This window comes from Stegostoma tigrinum, chromosome 35, assembly GCF_030684315.1.
Source record: "Stegostoma tigrinum isolate sSteTig4 chromosome 35, sSteTig4.hap1, whole genome shotgun sequence".
Taxonomy (NCBI): Eukaryota; Metazoa; Chordata; class Chondrichthyes; order Orectolobiformes; family Stegostomatidae; genus Stegostoma; species Stegostoma tigrinum.
Genome location: NC_081388.1, coordinates 9,639,647 through 9,659,740, shown reverse-complemented (window position 1 = coordinate 9,659,740; position 20,094 = coordinate 9,639,647). Strand labels below are relative to the sequence as shown.

The window sequence follows — 20,094 nt, the reverse complement described above, 5'->3', positions numbered from 1 at the left end:
TTTTGAATGTGTTAGCCTGTATAACAAACAGAGAGTTGAGACGGGCCTCTTGGAGTTCATTAACAAACCTAATTATTTTCACAACTGCAATATCACACGCATAAACATGTAGAGTCTTACAGCACCGATCAGACCCTTTGGTCCAACCAGTCCATGCTGAACATAATCCCAAACTAAACTAGTCCCACCTGCCTGCTCCTGGCCCATATTCCTCCAAACTTTTCCTATTCATGTACTTATCTAAGTGTTTCTATAACTTGTTCCAATGGGTATAACCATGCCTTGATGATGATTCCTAATTGGGAGATGCAAAGATAGATTGCCATGGTCTTGGGTTCTGTGCTGATTGATGTTACCGGACATTACACTCACATAGCTGACTGACTGAACACACTACAAGGAAAGAGTGACTGGAGACAGGAAAAGTATCTTTATACCAGAATGCCACATGCTGAGATGCTATGTAACTGTATTAAAGCTACAGTGCCTGGATACTTTGGAAGCTAGGCTGCAATGTAACACTAAACATGGGCAAGTAGCGAACATCTGGAGCTCTAGAGTTGGACATATTCAGCAGTAGTTCAGCTGCTCACTAACCCAAGAGGGACAGCAGCTTAATATGTGTGAAGAATGGAGAGGACAATGAATAAATATAAAACTCACATGAGGCTTTAGAAATATAAATTGACATTTGGTCAGAAGGGACAAGTTGTGGCAAGCAGATTTAAACCAGTTACCTCTGTTTCCCCAGTGTCTTCTTTTCTGAAATGACATCTGACAACTTCTCTTTCAAGGTCATTAATGTTTTGCAAAGGAAGATAAAATTGATCTGCAATTAAGAATGAAGATAATATACAATATTAAACATCAGAAGAGTACTCAGAAATGTTTCTGGAAGATATCCCATAGTCCGATAGGAGGGTTAGTGATTTTATCCCGTAAATCGCTAATCTTCATAAACATCAGGAGGTGTTAGAGTCATTCCCCAAAAGTACTGAGTTGGCTGGCCTTAGTTGGGAGGTAATGGAATGTTACAGTCAGGTTTTGACATCCCTGTTTCAGAGGGGAATAAGTGGACAGCTCGGTACCTGACAAACACCTTACAGAAATGAAGATGGCCAAAGGTTGAATGAGAAGGAATTAAGGGTTAGGTACGGAACTGAATAATCCATCTACAATCAACATGCAAGCTGAGGTAAGGAACAAATGCCATTTAGTTGATACACTGGAGGAGAACCCCACTAGCAATGGGGCATGGCTTGTTACCTTCAAGAGGAAGAGAAGCCAACAAAATTGAAAACTTGAACTCCTTGCAGTGCATTGATGCTGAGTTTCAGGAGTGGAGCATTCAGCCGATCTTGCAAAAATTGCATTTTTTGGATGAGACCAATATAAAGGGTGCACAGTGGGTAGCAGTGAGCCAGAAGCTGTGGGTTTGAATCTCACTCAAGGACTTGATGTGCAGTGCAGCTCCATTTGGAACGCAGACAGGTTGAGGGTCAGCTGAGTGAGAGGCTGAGCGCTAACTTGTGAGTCCTTCCGATAGGTCTCTGGCAGCTCAAGCCCTGCTCATAGGTAATACACTGGTGACCTGTGCAGAGAAAAGCCAGCCACAGATGTAGACATAAGCTTTCTCTGCCTCATGTGTCACCAGACCTTGGAAGACTACTTGAGCAAACTCTGTCAGGCACATTACTTTGCACACTAGGAAGCTCTTTATTTATGTGCCTTGTCTTTGAGTATGGGCAATCGAGTTGAACTATTTAAGGTAAAGGACCATTGTACTCAACAGAACTTCTGCACTAAAATGCTTGCTGCCCGATTGCAGTGGAACATCATAGCGCAAAAGCCAGGATTGCTGTCTGAGATACATGTTCAATGAAATTGTTCTGAGCTGATGGCCATTACAGGGGAAATTGCTTGCGGTGTTGTAGATACACGTAGCTCAGCAGAAGCTTTGACTTATGCTGTTCTCCACTTCTCCCTCTCCATTGGCCCTCATCATTCCCTTTCTCCACCGTCCTTTGTCCCATCGCTCTACCTCCCACTCGCCAAAGGCTCAGATTAGAAACTCAGGTCAATACAATAACAGGCTGGATTGAAACTTGAGTCAAACTTACAATGCTGATCAGCAGAGCCGGCATAAAGAAGCTGCAAGAAAAGAAATTCTTCGTCGAGAGCCAACACCTGCAATTCAAAGTTCAAAAGTGATCAAAAGTAATGCTATTTGCAAGGCACCCGGCTCCTATAACGCTACACTCCATCACATAGAAACATAGAAACTTCGCAGATAGGAGTAGGAGGGGGCCATTCGGCCCTTCAAGCCTGCTCTGCCATTCCTCAATATCATAGACCATTGTTCAACTCAAGAGCCTAATCCTCCTTTCTCTCCATAAACTTTGATCCCATTTGCCCCAAGAGCTATATCTAGGCACCTCTTGAATACACTCAATGTTTTAGAGTCAACTGCTTCATGTGGTAATCATTTCCAGACTCACCACCCTTTGGGTGAAGAAATATCTCCTCATCTCTGCCCTAAATGGACTACCCCAAATCCTCATATTGTGAACTCTGGTTCTGGACACATCCACGATCAGGAACATCCTCCCCACATCTACCCTGTCCTGTCCGGTTAGAACTTTGTAAGTCTCTATTAGATCCCCCTTCATTCACTTGAATTCCAGCAAAAACAATCCCGACCTAGTCACTCTCTCCTCATATGTCAGACCCACCAGCCCCAGAATCAGCCTGGTAACCCTTTGCTGCACTGCTTCGAGAGTAGGAACACCCTTCCTCAAAAAAGGAGACTAAAACTGCACACAATATTCTAGATGTGGCATCACCAAAGCCCTGGATAATTGCAACAACACATCCCTGCTCCTGTACTGGAAACGTCTCGCAATAAAGGTCAACATACCATTTGCCTGCTGTATCTGTATGCTTACCTTCAGCAACTGGGGCACAAGGACATCCAGATCCCACTGCACACTTTCTTCTCCCAATTTACAGCCATCAGATAGTAACTTGCCTTCCAAAGTGAATAACCTTACATTTATCCAAATTGCTACAAGTGTTGGTTAATTGACACCCCCCCACCGACCTTCTTGATAAGGTTCATTTGAACAGCTCCCCTAGTTCCCTGGGTTACAAAGAGTTCTAAAATCCTTTCTCACCCATTCCAATTGAGAAAACATTCTTCATTGGCATGACAAGTCTGGATTCCTCACTCCAGATTATATTGTTGCTTTTTTTTATGGGATGTCATGTTGGTCTTTACTTTAAGGCATTAGAATACAGCAATACAGAAGCCTTGCTACAACGCATGGGTGGGGGGGAATCTTGGTGAGACCACTTGTGGACCACTGTCTGATGGTTTGTTGGTGACATTTGAGAGAAAGATAGATTTATCTTGAAGGTGGTACAAAGAATAGTTCGCTAACTCAGTCCCTGTGAGGGTGTCGCTGGCCAGGCAGCATTTATTGCCCATCCCTAATTGCCCAGAGGGCAGTTAAGAGTCAACCACATTGCTGTGGGTCTGGAGTCACATGTAGGCCGGACCAGGTAAGGATGGCAGTTTCCTTCCCTATAGGACATTAATGACCCAGATTGGTTATTCCTGACAATCAACAGTGGACTCGTGGTCATTATTAGACCCTATTCCAGATATTTATTGAATTCAAATTCCAGTATCTGCCATGGCGGGATTTGAACCCAGGTCCCCAGAACATTGCTTGGGTCTCTGGGTTAACAGTCCAGCGATAATACCACTCGGCAATCGCCTCCCCATAATTGGGCCCAAATTCTCTGAAAATGTATAAGATTTCGAAGGGACTACACAGGATATATACTGAAAGTTTGCACTTGTGACTCTAAAACACAGGGCTGGTCTCAGGATAAGGGACCGCACATGTAAAGCTGAAATTGCTTTGCTCAGAGGGTGGTGAATCTTTGGAAGCCTCTGCTCCAGAAGGCTGTAAATGCTAGATCATTGAATATATCTGAGGATGCAAGAGAACAAGCTCTGGTCTCTGGAGGTGTCGTAGGTTTGAAAGTAGAGCTGAAGCCCAAGGTCAGACACAATCATACAGAATCGGGGACAGGCCGCTGGCTCTCCAGCTGCTCCCATTTCTTATGTTTGCAGGTTAGCATTTGTTGCCTGACCCTAACTGTTTGTGAAACTAATGACTTGGCAGGCTATTTCAGTTATATAGCCGTGAATCTGGAAAGCAGATTTCCTTCCCAAAATTAGTGAACTAGTCGGATTTTTAGAACAACATTCAAGAGTCTCATGGTCACTGTAAACGTTCAATTTCAGACTGAATTCATAACTCTAAAAACTGCAATGGTAAAGTTCAAACTGATGCTGTCAGGATATTGACTTGAACGTTTGGATTCAAGCCCAGCAACTATCCAATTCCTCTGCTGTGTTCTCCACTCTGCTATAACAGTCTTGCACCTCAGAATCCAGGCTACATCCCATTGTAATTTACCTCCAGTTTTCAAAACCATCCTGAAAGTTAACCATTTTAACATCACTTCATCCCAGTCCCCCATAGTTCCCTTAACCTCTCTTTATAACAGTGTCTACAAAGGATCTACATGGTTATAATTGTCCAGTATCTTCCAATACAATGTGTGTATTCAAGTATGAATTTGTACCTCTGTGTGGTAATTCCTAATGAGACATTCAGATGAGACATGCTTTTGTTCTCAGAAAGAGAGCTTGTGATTTTCCTCAGCCATAGATGCCTTCAGAATTTGATGATGACATTTTTGTAGTAATGGTAACCTTTTTGAAACCAGTCAGCAGTTTTGTAAGCTGTTTCCTGTAGCCATAAATGGTGTGTAATCAGAATTAACTGATTAATTGTGTAGAATTTTTCCAGTTAAATCTGAGAGTGAGTTACTAATGGATTTGAATTTAACTGGGCAAATCATAAAGCACAGGAAAGTATCATGGAAGCTGTTGAACTGTTGTAAGACTCACTCATTCTCTAATAGCTTTCTGTTGATTTGGATTACACACCATTTATGGCTATAGGAAACAGCTTACAAAACTGCTGACTGCTTTCAAAAAGGTTACCATTACTACAAAAATTTCATCATCACATTCTGAAGGCATCTATGGCTGAGGAAAATCACAAGCACTCTTTCTGAGAACAAAAGCATGTCTCATCTGAATTAGTCAGAAAGTGACATGACACCCGGCTATAGTCCAACAGGTTTATTTGAAATCACAAACTTTCAGAGCCCTGCTCCTTCAACAAGCGACTTCCAACTTTGTCCATCCCAGTCCAACTCTGACATCTCCACACCATCTGAGTTAGACCCCAGAAGGTGCTAAAACTGGTGTCAGGACCCATTTCCCATAGTCAGGAGGGGTCAGTCATTGGGTCCCCACTCCTGTCTACAGCCTTGTGCGTCTGACTGGAGTCTGGGTGTGGTATGTTACTCTTGTCTGTTGTTCAGGATGTACTGGCACACACAATGTTGGGAATCCCCTACAAATAATAGCCAATTGGGTCAAGCTGTCAGAGACTCACTGAATGTCTAATGAACTAATGACTCCCCACAGTGAGGAATCAATGTTTCCAGGAGATAAGCAGCAGAATAATAGTCATGTTTAAACATGCTTTGGATGTAACAAGAGACGGGTAATGACCTCTGTAAGGTCATCCCTCAGCGTCCGACCCTCCAGGGAAAATAGCCCCAGCCTATTTGGCCTTTTCCCTATAGTTCAAACCCTCCAACTCTGGCAACATTCTTGTAAATCTTCCCTGACCCTATTTCACAAATCAAAGTAAATGCATTCCCATCTCGAGAAGAACTTAAAAACATAAACTCACGCTGATTCGGTGCCATAGCCTTCATGGTTTACTGCTGCTGAAATTGCAACGATCAAAGCTGGAAGCCCATAGCCAACCCAAAGCATGTATTGCTTGAGAGGAACCTTTGGGACAAAAACCACTTGCACCATCAAGTAAAGTTGGATTCCTTCCAGGAACATCCAGGCAAAGACTGCGAGAAAGGAGTAGTGGAGAATACCTGCGATAATTCCACACAATACCTAAACAGAGGAGACAGGGTGTCAGTTCAGAATTCTAGTGAATGGGACGAGGGTTAGAAAAGTTAGGAAGAACTTTTATTTGTGTAGCACAGGATACTATGATGACTCAGTGAACTTTCTAGGAATCATGAAAAGGGAACCATTCCCACGTAGAAGAGAATGGCGACAGTAAACCTACATTGTGGGGAGTGATTTTTTAAAAAAAGCAGGCTCTTAAAACAAAGAGGGCAGTGGTGAGAAGGCTTGTCCAGCAGTGTGCCAATATGTTTCCCCATGACTGCAGGGATCAAACAATTGTAATCAGTCTCATGAGACCATTGTGCCTTTAAGAGAGGTTAGTTCTGTTCTGTTTCCCTTGCTGAGAATGTTGCCGCAGTGCTTTCAGAAGCAGTGGGTAAACTTTCAGCTCCCGGAGTGTTTTTTCTTCAAATTAGACAAAAGAAGCATGAGTAGGTGGAGTCAGGCTCACACAGCCCCAGGGTTTTGGTTTTGCTTCCATTTGGGGTTTGGAGTTGGCTGTTGAAGCTGAGAGATACAGCTCTCTCTCTCTCTCTCTGCTGCAGAAGACAAGCTTGAGTTCTCTCTCTGCTGTGAGTTTGTTTCTTTCAGTCTGAATGCACTTTACAGCCAATGATGCACTTCTGTTGTATAATCCTTGTCATAATCCAGGCCAGGTGGCAGCAAATCTGCCCACAACAAGCTCCTATAAACAGAAATGTGCTAATGACTTAGACCTTAAAACTATGCTCTCTACATATGGACTCTCTTATTCTAGGAAAAAGACCTTGACTATTTACTCTATCCACATCCCTCATGATTTTATAAACCTCTGTAAGGTCATCCCTCAGCGTCCGACCCTCCAGGGAAAATAGCCCCAGCCTATTTGGCCTTTTCCCTATAGTTCAAACCCTCCAACTCTGGCAACATTCTTGTAAATCTTCCCTGAACCTTTTCAAGTCTCACAACTTCTTTCTTACAGCAGGGAGACCAGAACTGAATGCAGATTTCCAAACGTGGTCACATCAATATTCTGTACAGCTTGAACCTTATTCTTAGAGCACAGTTAAAAGACAAACAATGAAAAGAGGACTTGGTATAACTTTTACACAACTGAAATACTCAACAAAATAATATATTGCTTTACCTCTAATCATCAACTGTTCCAATATAGCAACATCCCATAAACACATCCTTGGCAAAGGCAAATTCAGCAAAACAGATATTCCTTACATGCTATCTCCCTTCCAGTCCAGGAGAAAACAATACTGAAAGAAACAAACTCACAGCAGAGAGAGAACTCAAGCTTGGCTTCTGCAGCAGAGAGAGAGAGAGAGCTGTATCTCTCGGCTTTAACAGCCAACTTCAAACCCTAAATGGAAGCAAAACCAAAACCCTGGGGCTGTGTGAGCCTGACTCCACCCACTCATGCTTCTTTTGTCTAATTTGAAGTAAAAAACACTCCGGGAGCTGAAAGTTTACCCACTGCTTCTGAAAGCACTGCGGCAACATTCTCAGCAAAGAAAACAGAACAGAACTAACTTCTCTTAAAGGCACAATGGTCTCATGAGACTGATTACAATTGTTTGATCTCTGCAGTCATGGGGAAACATATTGACACACTGCTGGACAAGCCTTCTCACCACTGCCCACTTTGTTATAAGAGCCTGCTTTTTGAAAAAATCACTCCCCACAATGTAGGTTTACTGTCACCATCCTCTTCTACGTGGGAATGGTTCCCTTTTCATGATTCCTAGAAAGTTCACTAAGTCATCATAGTATGAAGAGCAGGGTTAACAGCTCAGAATGGGATAATCACACCAGGGTATACTCAAATTAGCCATGATCCCATTGAATGGCAGAACAGACTCAAAGGGCTAGTGGCCTAATTCTGTCCCTGTGTCTAGTGGGCATATCTACTGAAGATAATAGTATACCTATACAATACATTCTAGCCTTACGATGATAAATGGTTCACTCATTGGGGACTGAAAGCTTATGGTCACTCAGATCAATTTGTGATTAATCTTTGGAGATGATCAGTAGAATGATTTAAATAAGCCCTTTGGTCCAACTAGTCCATGCCAACCATAATCCCAAACTAAACTAGTCCTGCCTGCCTGCTCCGGTTCCATAAGCCTCCAGACCTTTCCTATTCAAGTATTTATCCAAACTGTCTTTTAAACATTGTAACTATACCCAAATCCATCATTTCTTCTGGAAGTTCATTCCACCCAAGAACCACCTTCTGTGTAAAAAGGTTGCCCTCATGTCCTTCTTAAATCTTTTTCCTCTCAACTTAAAAATATGGCCCCTTGTCTTGAAATCCCCATCCTAGGGAAAAGACACTTGCCATTCACCTTATTTATGCCCCTCATGATTTCATAAACATCTATAAGGTCACCCCTCAACTTCTGACACTCCTGGGAAAGAAGTCCCAGCTTCTGCTCATAACTCAAACCCTCCATACCTGCCAACATCCCAACTCTATTCTGAACCCCGTCCAGCTTAATAATATCCTCCCTATAACAGGGTGACCAGAACTGGACACAGTACTCCAGAAGAGGCCTCACAAAAGTACTGCACAACCTCAACATATCTTCCCAACTCCTATACTCAGAGTTACTGGGTCCATGTTAACTACCCTGTCTGAAATCATTCAAAATCTGAACATTTCAATGAACTAAGAAGGTAATTAATCACCTCTACCACATGATCCCAAATTCCACTTCAAGGGTATTGTGCAACATTAATGGGTGAAAAACTGGTGCTCAAAATGATTTGAGTTAATAAATAGCTAACATTTGGAGGCCTGGGAAGTAATTTTTTTTAAAAAGGTGGCCATAAAAATGATTGAGTTTAATAGTTAACCTCAAGTGCAGGGGAGCAGACAGGTTTACGTGTGGTTCTGCTTGAGTTGTAACCTAGGCAACCTTTAGACATCTTTTTAAGTCTCAGTAAGCAATATATGTAATTATCACAGTGAGTAAAAGTGCTACAGGAGTCCCTGAACTTCGGTGGAAAGGCTCAGAGCACATAAACAAGAAGGTGATGGGTAAGCCATTCTAAATCATGAATTAGGCCTATCTGAAACCACAGCCCACTGACGTTGACCCTGGGCTGGATTCCTGGCCCAGCACATAGCCTTCTTCCAAAGCTCAGGAAAGGTTCTCCTGGAACTTCGGACTCCAGTTGTTGTGCCTCAAGATGGACTGTGGGTTGCAACACTTTAGAAAAGAGAGCATTCCAAATGGATTTATCAAACCAGTGCCTTATAAGACCATAAGATACAGGAGTGGATGTAAGGCCATTCGGCCCATCAAGTCCACTCCACCATTTAAATCATGGCTGATGGACATTTCAACTCCACTTCCCTGCACTCTCCCCGTAGCCCTTGATTCCTTCTGAGATCAAGAATTTGTCGATCTCTGTCTTGAAGGCATCCAATGTTCTGGCCTCCACTGCAGTCCGTGGCAATGAATTCCACAAGCCCACCATTCTCTGGTTGAAGAAATGTCGTCTCATTTCAGTTTTAAATTTACCCCCTCTAATTTTAAGGCTGTGCCCACGGGTCCTAGTCTCCCCGGCTAACGGAAACAACTTCCTAGCGTCCACCCCTTCTTGTTATTGTCCATGCTAACCACAAATTCTAAACTCATCCAGTCCCATTTGCAATAATTTGGCCCATGTCCCTGTAAACCCTTCCTATTCATATACCCATCCAGATGCCTTTTAAATGTTGCAACTGTACCAGCCTCCACCACTTCCTCTGGAAGATACATTATCTTGTAAGTTTCTATTAGATCTCCCCTCAACTTTCTAAACCCTAATGAGTACAATTCCAGGATCCTTAGCCGTTCATCATACGTTAAACCTACCATTCCAGGGATCATCCATGTGAATCTCTGCTGGACACGCTCCAGGGCTAGTATGTCCTTCCTGAGGTGTGGGGCCCAAAATTGGACACGGTATTCTACATGGGGCCTAACTAGAGCCTTATAAAGCCTTAGAAGCACATCGCTGTTTTTATATTCCAAACCTCTTGAGATAAACAACAACATTACATTCGCTTTCTTAATCACGGACTCTACCTGCAAGTTAACGTTTAGAGAATCCTGGACCAACACTTCCAGATCCCTTTGTACTTCTGCTTTACGAATTTTCTCACCATTTAGAAAATAGTCCATGCCTGTATTCTTATCCAGCTGGATTGAACCTTCAGACAACCACAGGTGGTACCAGGTTACGGAAGGATGCAATGCCAACGTATCATAAGACCCTTGAATGGGGTGAGCAGCCAAGGTCTTTTTCCCAGGGTGGGGGGAATCCAAAGCTAAAGGGTATAGGCTTAAGGTGAGTGGGAAAAGATTTAAAAGGGACCTAAGGGGCATCATTTTCATGCAGAGGGTGGTGTGTGTGTGAAATGAGCTGCCAGAGGAAGTGGTGGAGGCTGGTACAGTTGCAACATTTAAAAGGCATCTGGATGGGTATATGAATAGGAAGGATTTACAGGGACATGGGCCAAATTATGGCAAATGGGACTGGATGAGTTTAGAATTTGTGGTTAGCATGGACAAGTTGGACTGAAGGGTGTGTTTCCGTGCTGTACATCTCTATGACTCTATGACTAAATGGATGGATAGATAGCTGTTGGAAAGCCCTACTCTGTCTGGGAGTACAGGGTCTACACTGGGAGGGAAGAATGTCAATGATAAGGAGAGGCTTCCATTTTATGCAGGTTGTAATTGATTGCATGACAGCAATCAGGAACAAGTTACCTGAGCAAGATAGACATTGTCAATCAGATTGTCAGGAGAACTTGGATAACAGAACTGTCCTCTCTTTTAAATCTTTAGATATTTGACCTTTCCCCTTTGTCTTTCCTTATCACCTCATCAGATTGGTTGGAGATTAGTACTTTAAGCCTTTCAGCACCATTACCTTCTGCAGTAAACATACCAGGGAAATCAGTTGCATGGAAAGATGGGAAAATCTGGGTTAGTTTTTAAGACAGCAAGGGTTATGGGGAGGTTTAGTATGAAGGCTTTCAGAATAAGCAGAAAGGAGTTGTTTCCACTCCCATAGCAAAAGTTGCCAAATTAAGACCATTTTGTCAGAGGCCAGGGAGAGATGAAGAGGTGTATAAAGTTTTCACTCCGGAAAGAATTATGGTCATGTTGCCTCGGAGTCTGGTGAAAGCAGGCAATTGGATAAATAATTGGGGAAGATTAAAACTGCAGGATTATGGAGAAAGAGGTGGGGGTCATGGGACTCAGTGGGTCAATCTTCAAAGAGCTGGTACTGACTCGGAGGGCTGAATGATATCTACATGTAGAGTATGCCATGGTGGGATAGAGGATCTTTTCCATCAAATATCTGATTGAAGAGCGTGGCTGGAAGGAACATGAGCAAACAGTTTATTGTGGCACCTCCCTTCAGTGCGGTGTCGCAAATGGAATAAATCATGAGGATTCCTTACCCGATTTCTGGTTTGGGAGATTCCAGCGAGGAAGACAAAATCAGCGATGAGCAGACTCACGCACAGGTGAATATGGATGGTGCGTCTAGTGTCATTGACCAACTGGCAGGTGGCAAATGTGACAATCGTCAGTAACAGACAGGCCAGGGAGATGCTTAATCCAATGTAAGTGATAACTTTAAGCGCCAACACATCTGGGAGATCCTGTGAACAGAAGAAGGGGAGATTAATGAGTGAGACCATTTCCCTGAGCCCTGTTGGGAGTATTTGTGAGGATTGGAATCCTAAAGAAATACAGTGAGTTGTTTGTAGGAGAGAACAGCAACAGATTGAAGTGTTTCAATGGAGCACGGTGGCCCACAAAGCATTTTACGCAGCAATCATTTGACTCTCTTCATTGATCAGTCCTTTGAGTTTAGGAGTTGGGAAGCCATGTTGATGTTGTACAAGACATCGTTGAGCACTCTTTGGAATATTGTGTTCAGTTTTGGTCGCCCCCCGCCTCCCCCAGTCAGTGGAAGGATATTATTAAAGCCGGAGAGGGTTCAGAAGAGACTTATCAGATGTTGTTGGGTTATAAAGAAAGGCTGGATAGGCTGGGACATTTTTCCATTGGTGTGTAGGAGGGTGAGAGGCGACCTTCTCGAGTTTTATAAAATAATGAGGGGTATAGATAGAGATTTATAAAGTTACAAGGAGTACAGGAATAGATAAATAATGGGATAACAAAGTGTGAAGCTGGATGAACACAGCAGGCCAAGCAGTATCTCAGGAGCACAAAAGCTGACATTTCGGGCCTAGACCCTTAATGATCTGTGATGAAAGGTCTAGGCCCGAAACGTCAGCTTTTGTGCTCCTGAGATGCTGCTTGGCCTGCTGTGTTCATCCAGCTTCACACTTTGTTATCTTGGATTCTCCAGCATCTGCAGTTCCCATTATCACTGATCAATAATGGGAGATGTCTTTTCCCTTTGATGTAGGATTTCAAAGCTAGGGAGTGCATTTTTAAGGTGAGAGGAGAGAGATTTAAAAAAAGACATGGGAGGCAAATTTTTACACAGAGGGTGGTTTGTGTGTGGAATGAACTTCCTGCGGAAGTGGTGAATGTAGGTAAAATTATAATGTTTAAAAGGCATTTGGATAAGTACATGAATAGGAAAGGTTTGGGCCAGGAGCAGGCAGGTGGGACTAGTTTAGTTTAAGATAATGTTCTGCATGGGCTGGTTGGACCAAAGAGTCTGATTCCACGCTGGATGGCTCTCTATCTCCATCTGCTGTTCTCACTAGACTGCAGTAACATGGCTTCATGTCCATTTGAATTCAGCACGCACATTCATGACGTAACAATGAATTAAAATCTCAGGGACGATGTCTGGTACCATTTCTTTGTGGAAGTGGTGGGTAGTAATGTTACCCCAAAAAAAAATGCTGTGACGCTGTGGAAGGGTGGGGGGGTTGTGGATCGACTGGAAATTTAGAAAACTGCAGTTGATAGCTTTTTATTGGGTGAAGCAAGGTGGGGAAAGTCAAGTTGCAGATCGGTCTTAATCTCAGAGCGGGGTCTTCGCTAAACAGACTCAGGGCAAGCCAGGCTCCCTGTGTAGCCAACCTCCAATATTGGACCCTCAGAACAAAGGCCTTAGGTTAGTTGTGGAGAGACAGACAAGCAATGTGATAAATTACTGAGTGTGTCCTCTTTGTATTTCAAATTCCACAAACAGGTGCAGAAACTGATCAAGAAGGTTAATGGAATGTTGGCCTTTCTATCCGAGGATTGGAAATGCAGAAGGTATGTTGCAACTATACAAAACCCTCGTTAGATCACACTTACAGCACTGTGAACACATCTGGGCACCACACTTCAGGAAGAACAGACGGTCCATGGAGGGAGTACAGTGCAAGTCTTTAAGAATGATGCCTGGACTTCAGGGGTTAAGTTTTGAGGAGAGATTATACAAATGTGGCTTGTTTTCTCTAGATTTTAGAATGTTAGGGAGTGATCTGTTAAAAACAGGGAAAGACAGGGCAGGCAAAGGTAAACCATTTCCATTGATTGAAGATTCTAAAATAGTCTGAGAATTAGTGCCTGACCTTTTGGGAGAGATGTTACGAAGTACTTCGACACACAAAGAGTGGTAGATGTTTGGAACTGTCTACCACAAAAAGCAGTGGACGCTGGATGAGTTGTTCATTTTAAATTTGAGATAGGTACATTTTTGTGAAGCAAATGTATTAAGGAATATGGGCCAAAGGCAGGCACATTGCGGTAGGCCTTAGATCGGCCATGATCTCGTTGAAAGGTAGAACAGGCTCAAGGGGCTGAATGGCCTATTGCTGTTTCGCTGACTAAATGGCCAAGTAAACACCTCAAACCCAGCAAATAATGGGGCTACAACTTGACTTTAGGGATTTGACTTTGTTAAGGAAGTAAAGCAAGTGGCCTCCAGGGTAAACAGTGCAGACGTGGGGAGAGCATTATGTGATTTTGTCTTGACATTGTGGCAAATAAGGAACTGTTCCAGTCGTACTTTAGTTCAGAGTAAGTAGCTGGAGTAAAATTTATAATCAGGTACATTGTAATCAGTCAGTATTTTAATGGGTAATTCTAGTTTATAACTCTATATGTAAATGTGAATTTTCACCATCATTGAAAGTTAAATGGAGTGTATTGTGTTGAAGGGCAAATATTTATGACAGATTTAGACCAGCCTGGCTCTACAATCTCATTGAACATGAATATAATTCATGAACTTAAATATCCTATCATTCTGTGACCTATAATTGAGCTCTCGCTCAGAGCAATTTTACCAGAACTTCCTAATCTTGATATTATCTGCTTTGTAATTGACATGTTCATTTTCAAAGCTGAGCAGCCGATTGTCCTCAGCATCCTGGCTGATATCGATCTCTGTTTCAGATTTTCTGCTCTTTATGACACTGCACTTGTGCTAGTCAAATTAATTTCCATTTTTCTGACATTACAGCACTTAGCTGGCTGGAAAGCAGGCTGGAACCTCCTGGGGACAGTAGCTTAATGGTCATGTTATTAGACTAATCGTACAAGGTATAATGTATAGTGCTCTGGAGATCAGTAGTTTGGAGAATTTGAATGCAATTAATAAGTCTGGAACAAAAGGCTAGACTTGTTCGTAAGGAGCAGCTTGTCATGAAATCCCATCTGCTTCACCGAATTTCTCCAGCTACTGAAATCTGCCATCCCTACCCCGTCTGGCCTATGTGTGACTCCACACCCATAGCAATACAGTTGACTCTTCATGCAAACCACTCTGTTGTAGCTGGGCACTGCCACCTTCTCAAGGGCAATAAATGCCTTGCCAGTTATGCTTGTATTTCATGAACAAATGGAATATCCTGTGGTCATGCCAGGTGCTATACAAAGGCACAGATTTTAGTTTAATTCTCTGAGAATGCTTCCAGCTGCTGGCACTGCCCACTCAGTGGGATACACCTCCTTTGGTCTTTTATCTTACCCTCTTGCCTTGCCACAGCCCCACGGCTGCTCAGTCTCCTTTGGCCGCCTGCTCCATGACCCAGGCTGCCTACCGTGCCACTTTCACAGCCTAGGGGACCTGTTATTTCAATGGAGCGAATGAACCTGACCAGTAGTACCTTCAATGCCATCAGGATGGCGAAGCTGGAGAGGTGGAATGCCCGACACACTGTATGAGTTTTATTTGAGGATACCAGCTCGCAGCCATTGGGAGACCAGGGTATTCCAGTCAGAGATCGATTCCAGTAGACGCATCTTATTATTGAATTGTTTACATTGGCCTGTAAAAAAGACAAGGGACTCTTTCAGGAAGCACATTCCACTCTCAGCACCCCTTCGCTTCTTGCAATTAGATACTTGGCATGTTTTTATTGTAGCCTACATGCTGTATTTTAACAGGTCTTTGTTGTTCTCTCTTGTTGCCCTCCGTCCCTACTTTAAAAAGCTTTTAAATACCTGCATTTAACTGAGAGCTCCCCTCTTGCCAGGTGACTGTGTAAATGGTCAGGCTTTGTTTAAAACAATGGGGTTGTTGGCACAATGATGCCCATTATTCGTGGTTGGTCACAATTTGTATTTCAGTCATGCACAGGACATTGGTGTCGCTAGCTAGTTCCAGCATTTATTGCCTGTCCCTAGTTGCCCCTTGAGAAGGTGGTGGTGAGCTGCCCTCTTGGGCCATTGCAGTCCATGTGCTATGGTTACACGCACGGAGTGCTAATGAAGGGGAGATCCAGAATTTTGACCAGCAGCCATGAAGGAACAGCGATCTATTTCCGCGTCAGGATGGTGAGTGGCTCGGTTGGAACATGCCGGGGGTGGTGTTCCCATCGGCTGTCCTTGTCCTTCGAAATGGAAGTGGTCATGGGTTAGGATAGTGCAGTTTGAGGATTATTGGCTAGTTTGTGCAGGTCATCTCGGAGGTAGTACACACTGCTGTGTTGCATAAATCATAGAATCCCGACAGTGTGGAAGCATGCCGTTCAGCCCATCGAGTCCACATCGACACTCTAAAGCGCATCCCTACCCGGGCCTACCTTAACCCTGTAATCCTGCATTCCCCATGGCTAACCCAGCTAACCTGCACATCCCTGGGCACTATGGGGGCAGTTCAGCATGGCCAATCCACCCTAACCTGCACATCTTTGGACTGTGGGAGGAAACTGGAGCACCTGGAGGAAACCCATGCAGGCACGGGGGAGAAAGTGCAAACTCCATACCGTCACCCAAGTGGGCCACTGATGCTCTGAGGCAGCGGTGCCAACCACTGAGCCATCGTTCAGATTCCTGAGAGCATTGACAATTGTAATTTTTCCTCCTGATTCTGAGAAAACCAGTTTCCAAAGGTCCATGTGGCATGCGTCTAGGGCTACAGTTTTGTACCATAACGCCATCAACCCTGCCCATCATTTCCCTCAGGTTAGTAAGAGCGGCAGATTACAATCCAACGTGCACCTGAGGTGTTGTTGGATTCACAGTTTAAATGCCTGCCACAAATAGTTTAGTTGATTCTGCGGATTCAGGAGGAAGGTGGGAATCTTGGAAGATCAGTTTGTGAATGTTAGGAGAAGTCTGTTGTGGCACTGCAAACATCTTAACAGTTATTTTTAAAAGCCTTCGCTAACTTTAACTGTCAATCTTAGTGTTATTTGAAATGTTAAGTATGTTATTACTTAAAAACGTTAAACATTGGGCGTTGTCCATTAAAGGTAAGAAAGTTTTAAATTAGCCAGTACAATCTAAGGGATCATATGTATTAGAGTACTTTATCCATCAGATAAAGACTTTTCCTGCACTCAACAGTGTGGAATGTCAGATACCTGGGTGTGTAGGGAAAATCCTGTATTTCATAATGATTTAGTGTCCTGACTTCTGTTCCGGCTTTGAAACACCCTTCAAGTTTCTATTAGCTCAAGAACCAATGACTTAACATAACAGAGGTCAGTCTTTGAGATGCTCAGGAAGTTAAAATAAAAGAAAATCTGCTAATCAAATTTCCATCAAAGAAACTCCCCCTCTTAAAGGCTCATCCAATCAAACATAACTATTCATTTTCACATTGGAAAAACATTTAATTGAATCAAAAATCTTAAATCTTGCTGAAACCCACAGATAAAGAAAAATCATTTTAACAAAAAGATAAGCTGATTAAAAGCTCACAAAATTGTCATACAAACATGGTTAGTCACCCTTTCCATAACAACTGAAACATTCTCCAGTCAGATGAGAATCTATCAGAAGTTCTTGGGGATCAAATAAACATTCATAGTGAGATTCTGCCTCAGCAGCTGGGCCAAATAAGCAGGCTGAACACATGGTAACTTATCGGTTTTGCCTAATGCCTCAAGCTTTGAGTAGAAAAGAGGTTCAGCTTACAATCAGGGATATTAAAGTTGAATTATTCAAATTAAATCATTGGATTTTTTTCATTGTATAATTCAACTTCTCCCTAGGCAGTAGCCTTCACTCTGCCCCTGTCCCAAATCATGGATTGAGGTAAAGTGCAAAGCAAGAGGTGGTGCTGACTCTGTTGGGGCTATTTGAGATGCCTGAAATCAATTGCCTTTGGGACACGGTATGGTCCAGGATCACTAGCGGCCATTCCACAGCGAGCAGGCCCACTTTGCTGCTTTCTGTAGGCTTCCTGTATCACCTGGACCACTCCTCACCACCAACTGTGATGCCAAAATGCGGGTAGAGGTGTGGTTGGAGGTGGCCAGAATAGACAGCAGATGTCAAGCTTCTATCCATTAGGATTTAGCAATGGGCGTGGAAGCAAATCCAAAACATCTACTCGCCAAACTTCCCTCAATCTCTGGCTTTGGTGACATTAATTCCATTTTGAAGAATTCTTTTTATCAGCTACATGCTGATCACTGTGTTAAATAGCATGGACATAATGGGGCCAAATAGCTCCCTCTGTACCACAATTATTCAATAAGACCATAAGACATTGGAGCGTAAGTAGGCCATTCAGCCCACTGAGTCTGCTCTGGCATTCAAAGAGATCATGGCTTTCTGATAATCCTCAACCCAACTTTCCTGCCTTTTCACTACAACCCTTGATTCCCTCGCTGACTAAAAGTCTCTCTGTCTCAGCCCTGAATATGCTTAATGACTGTGGTAAAGATTTCCACTGATTCACCACCCTGTGTCCTAAATAGCCTGAGATTGTGCCCTCTGCTCCTTGGCTCTCCCACAAGGGGAAACAACCTTTCCACATCATGGCTTTGAAGAAACTTGTGTGTTTCACAAAGTTTACTTCCCATTGTTCTGAACTCCAATGAGGGCAGGCTGAAGCCTAGTCAGCCTCCCCTCATTAGATAGTCCCTCCGTGCCTTATATCAGTCTAGTGGACATTCCCTGCAATGCCAGTCTACCTTTCCTCAGATGAGGAGCCCACAGTATTCTAGCTGTGGCCTGACTAATACTATGCATAGTTTTAGCAAACCTCCCTAATTTTTAAATGATTCCCAAAGCAAAAGTGACACTGGAAAGAGCAACTATTGTGAAACAGTGCGCAACCAACCCTGATATGGCTGAAGGTGAAGTTGATGGGGCGGGTTGGAAAGTCTCTTGTCTTGCTGGTTATCACTGCCGTTATGATTGCTGAATTCAACACCTCTGTCTTTTGTTCAGGTGCGGCTGGGATCTTCTCCCTCACCACAGTATTGTTGTCCAAAAATGTTGTCATGTTCTTGTGAACAATAAAGGCAATGGTTGGGTTTCTGCTCCTTGCTCCTAGAATGAGTGAGAGTGAGAGAGAGAGCATTTATCTATTAAGGGTATCACCGGCTTTGAATTTCCACTCCTGATATCCATTGACAAAATCGTAACTTGGGTTTTTATTTCAATGGAGGAGTCTTGGTTTATCATCTCTATCCCCAGATGGCACCAACAAATATGGAAGCATTGCACAGGGGAGTACACATAGATATTAGCACCTCTGTGGCATTTGAAACAGATGACCTTCCACTTCAGAGGCAAACCACTGAGCTGAAATTCAACACCAGCAACAGGTAAAATTGGCAACAAGTTATATCCAGGCATGATAGGCCGTGGCAAACTTGGCTGAGGATTGGGAGGGAGCAGGGAGTATCGGCCATCACACTATAGCAACAAAATGTTTGTATTAGAGAGGGTGCAGAGGAGATTCACCAGGATGTAGCAAGGGGCCGCAGCAATTCGGCAAGGAAGAGAGATTAAATAGTCTGGGTTTGTTTTCCAGAGAAGGCTAAAGGCGGGAACTGATTGAGGACTACAAGATTATTAGGGTGGCTAGGGAAAGAGCTGTCTCTTGAGTGAGGGGGCCACAAACCAGCTGAGGTTTAAAGTAACAGCCAGGGCAGGGTTGAAAGGAAATATGTTTCACCAAGCGAGGTGGTGGGTGTCTAGAAACGACTGCCTGAGAGGGCAGTGGAGCCAAGGACCCCATCACAACATTTAAGAAGCATTTACAGGACTATCTGGAGGTTCCTGAGGCTATGGGTCAAGTGCTAGAAATGGATCTAGGCTGGATGGTGAAATAACTCTTCAGAAGCCAGCATCCCAGCACCAATCACCCTATCTTTATAAATACACAGCTTTTGACAATAGCACTGACCCAGGCTTTCAGATGGTCCAACATCTCTAACATTAACCCTTTTAAGTCAGCCAGGGCTCCCTGACTGGACCAGATTAACAGGCCCAATTAGGAAACTCATTTCAATGGGTTCCACCTGTTGACCTCATTCCAATCTCTACAAAAACCCCATCTGGTCACTAAAGTCCTTTCGGGAAGGAAACTGCCATCCTCACCTGGTCTGGTCTAGTCTACGTGTGACTCCAGACCCACAGCAACGTGGTTGACTCTTAACTACTCTCTGGGCAATTAGGGATGGACAATAAATTCTAGCCGAGCCAGAAACATCCTCATCCCGTGAATGAATAAAATAAAACGACAGACAGGGTCTTGCTAACTGGTGTGATTATGATGGGTTTCTGTGCTGTAAAACTCTAAATGGGCAAAATGTGCCTGAGGCAGTAAGGACTGGCATCATG

The 20,094-nt window shown here is 43.5% G+C and overlaps 1 protein-coding gene across 4 annotated transcripts in view; it reads right to left on the bottom strand.

Moving 5' to 3' along the window:
- The window catches only part of LOC125447444 (adhesion G protein-coupled receptor E2-like), an 80,960-nt gene that overhangs the window by 10,537 nt on the left and 50,329 nt on the right, over positions 1-20,094 (bottom strand). For all 4 annotated transcript variants that reach the window (XM_048521788.2, XM_048521787.2, XM_048521786.2 and 1 more), the window contains 6 exons: positions 18,584-18,795; positions 15,174-15,335; positions 11,544-11,747; positions 5,847-6,067; positions 2,121-2,187; positions 738-829 (listed from right to left, as the gene is read on the bottom strand). In XM_048521788.2, the coding sequence (XP_048377745.1) occupies positions 738-829; positions 2,121-2,187; positions 5,847-6,067; positions 11,544-11,747; positions 15,174-15,335; positions 18,584-18,795 (958 nt within the window). The remainder of the gene's footprint in view (positions 1-737; positions 830-2,120; positions 2,188-5,846; positions 6,068-11,543; positions 11,748-15,173; positions 15,336-18,583; positions 18,796-20,094) is intronic.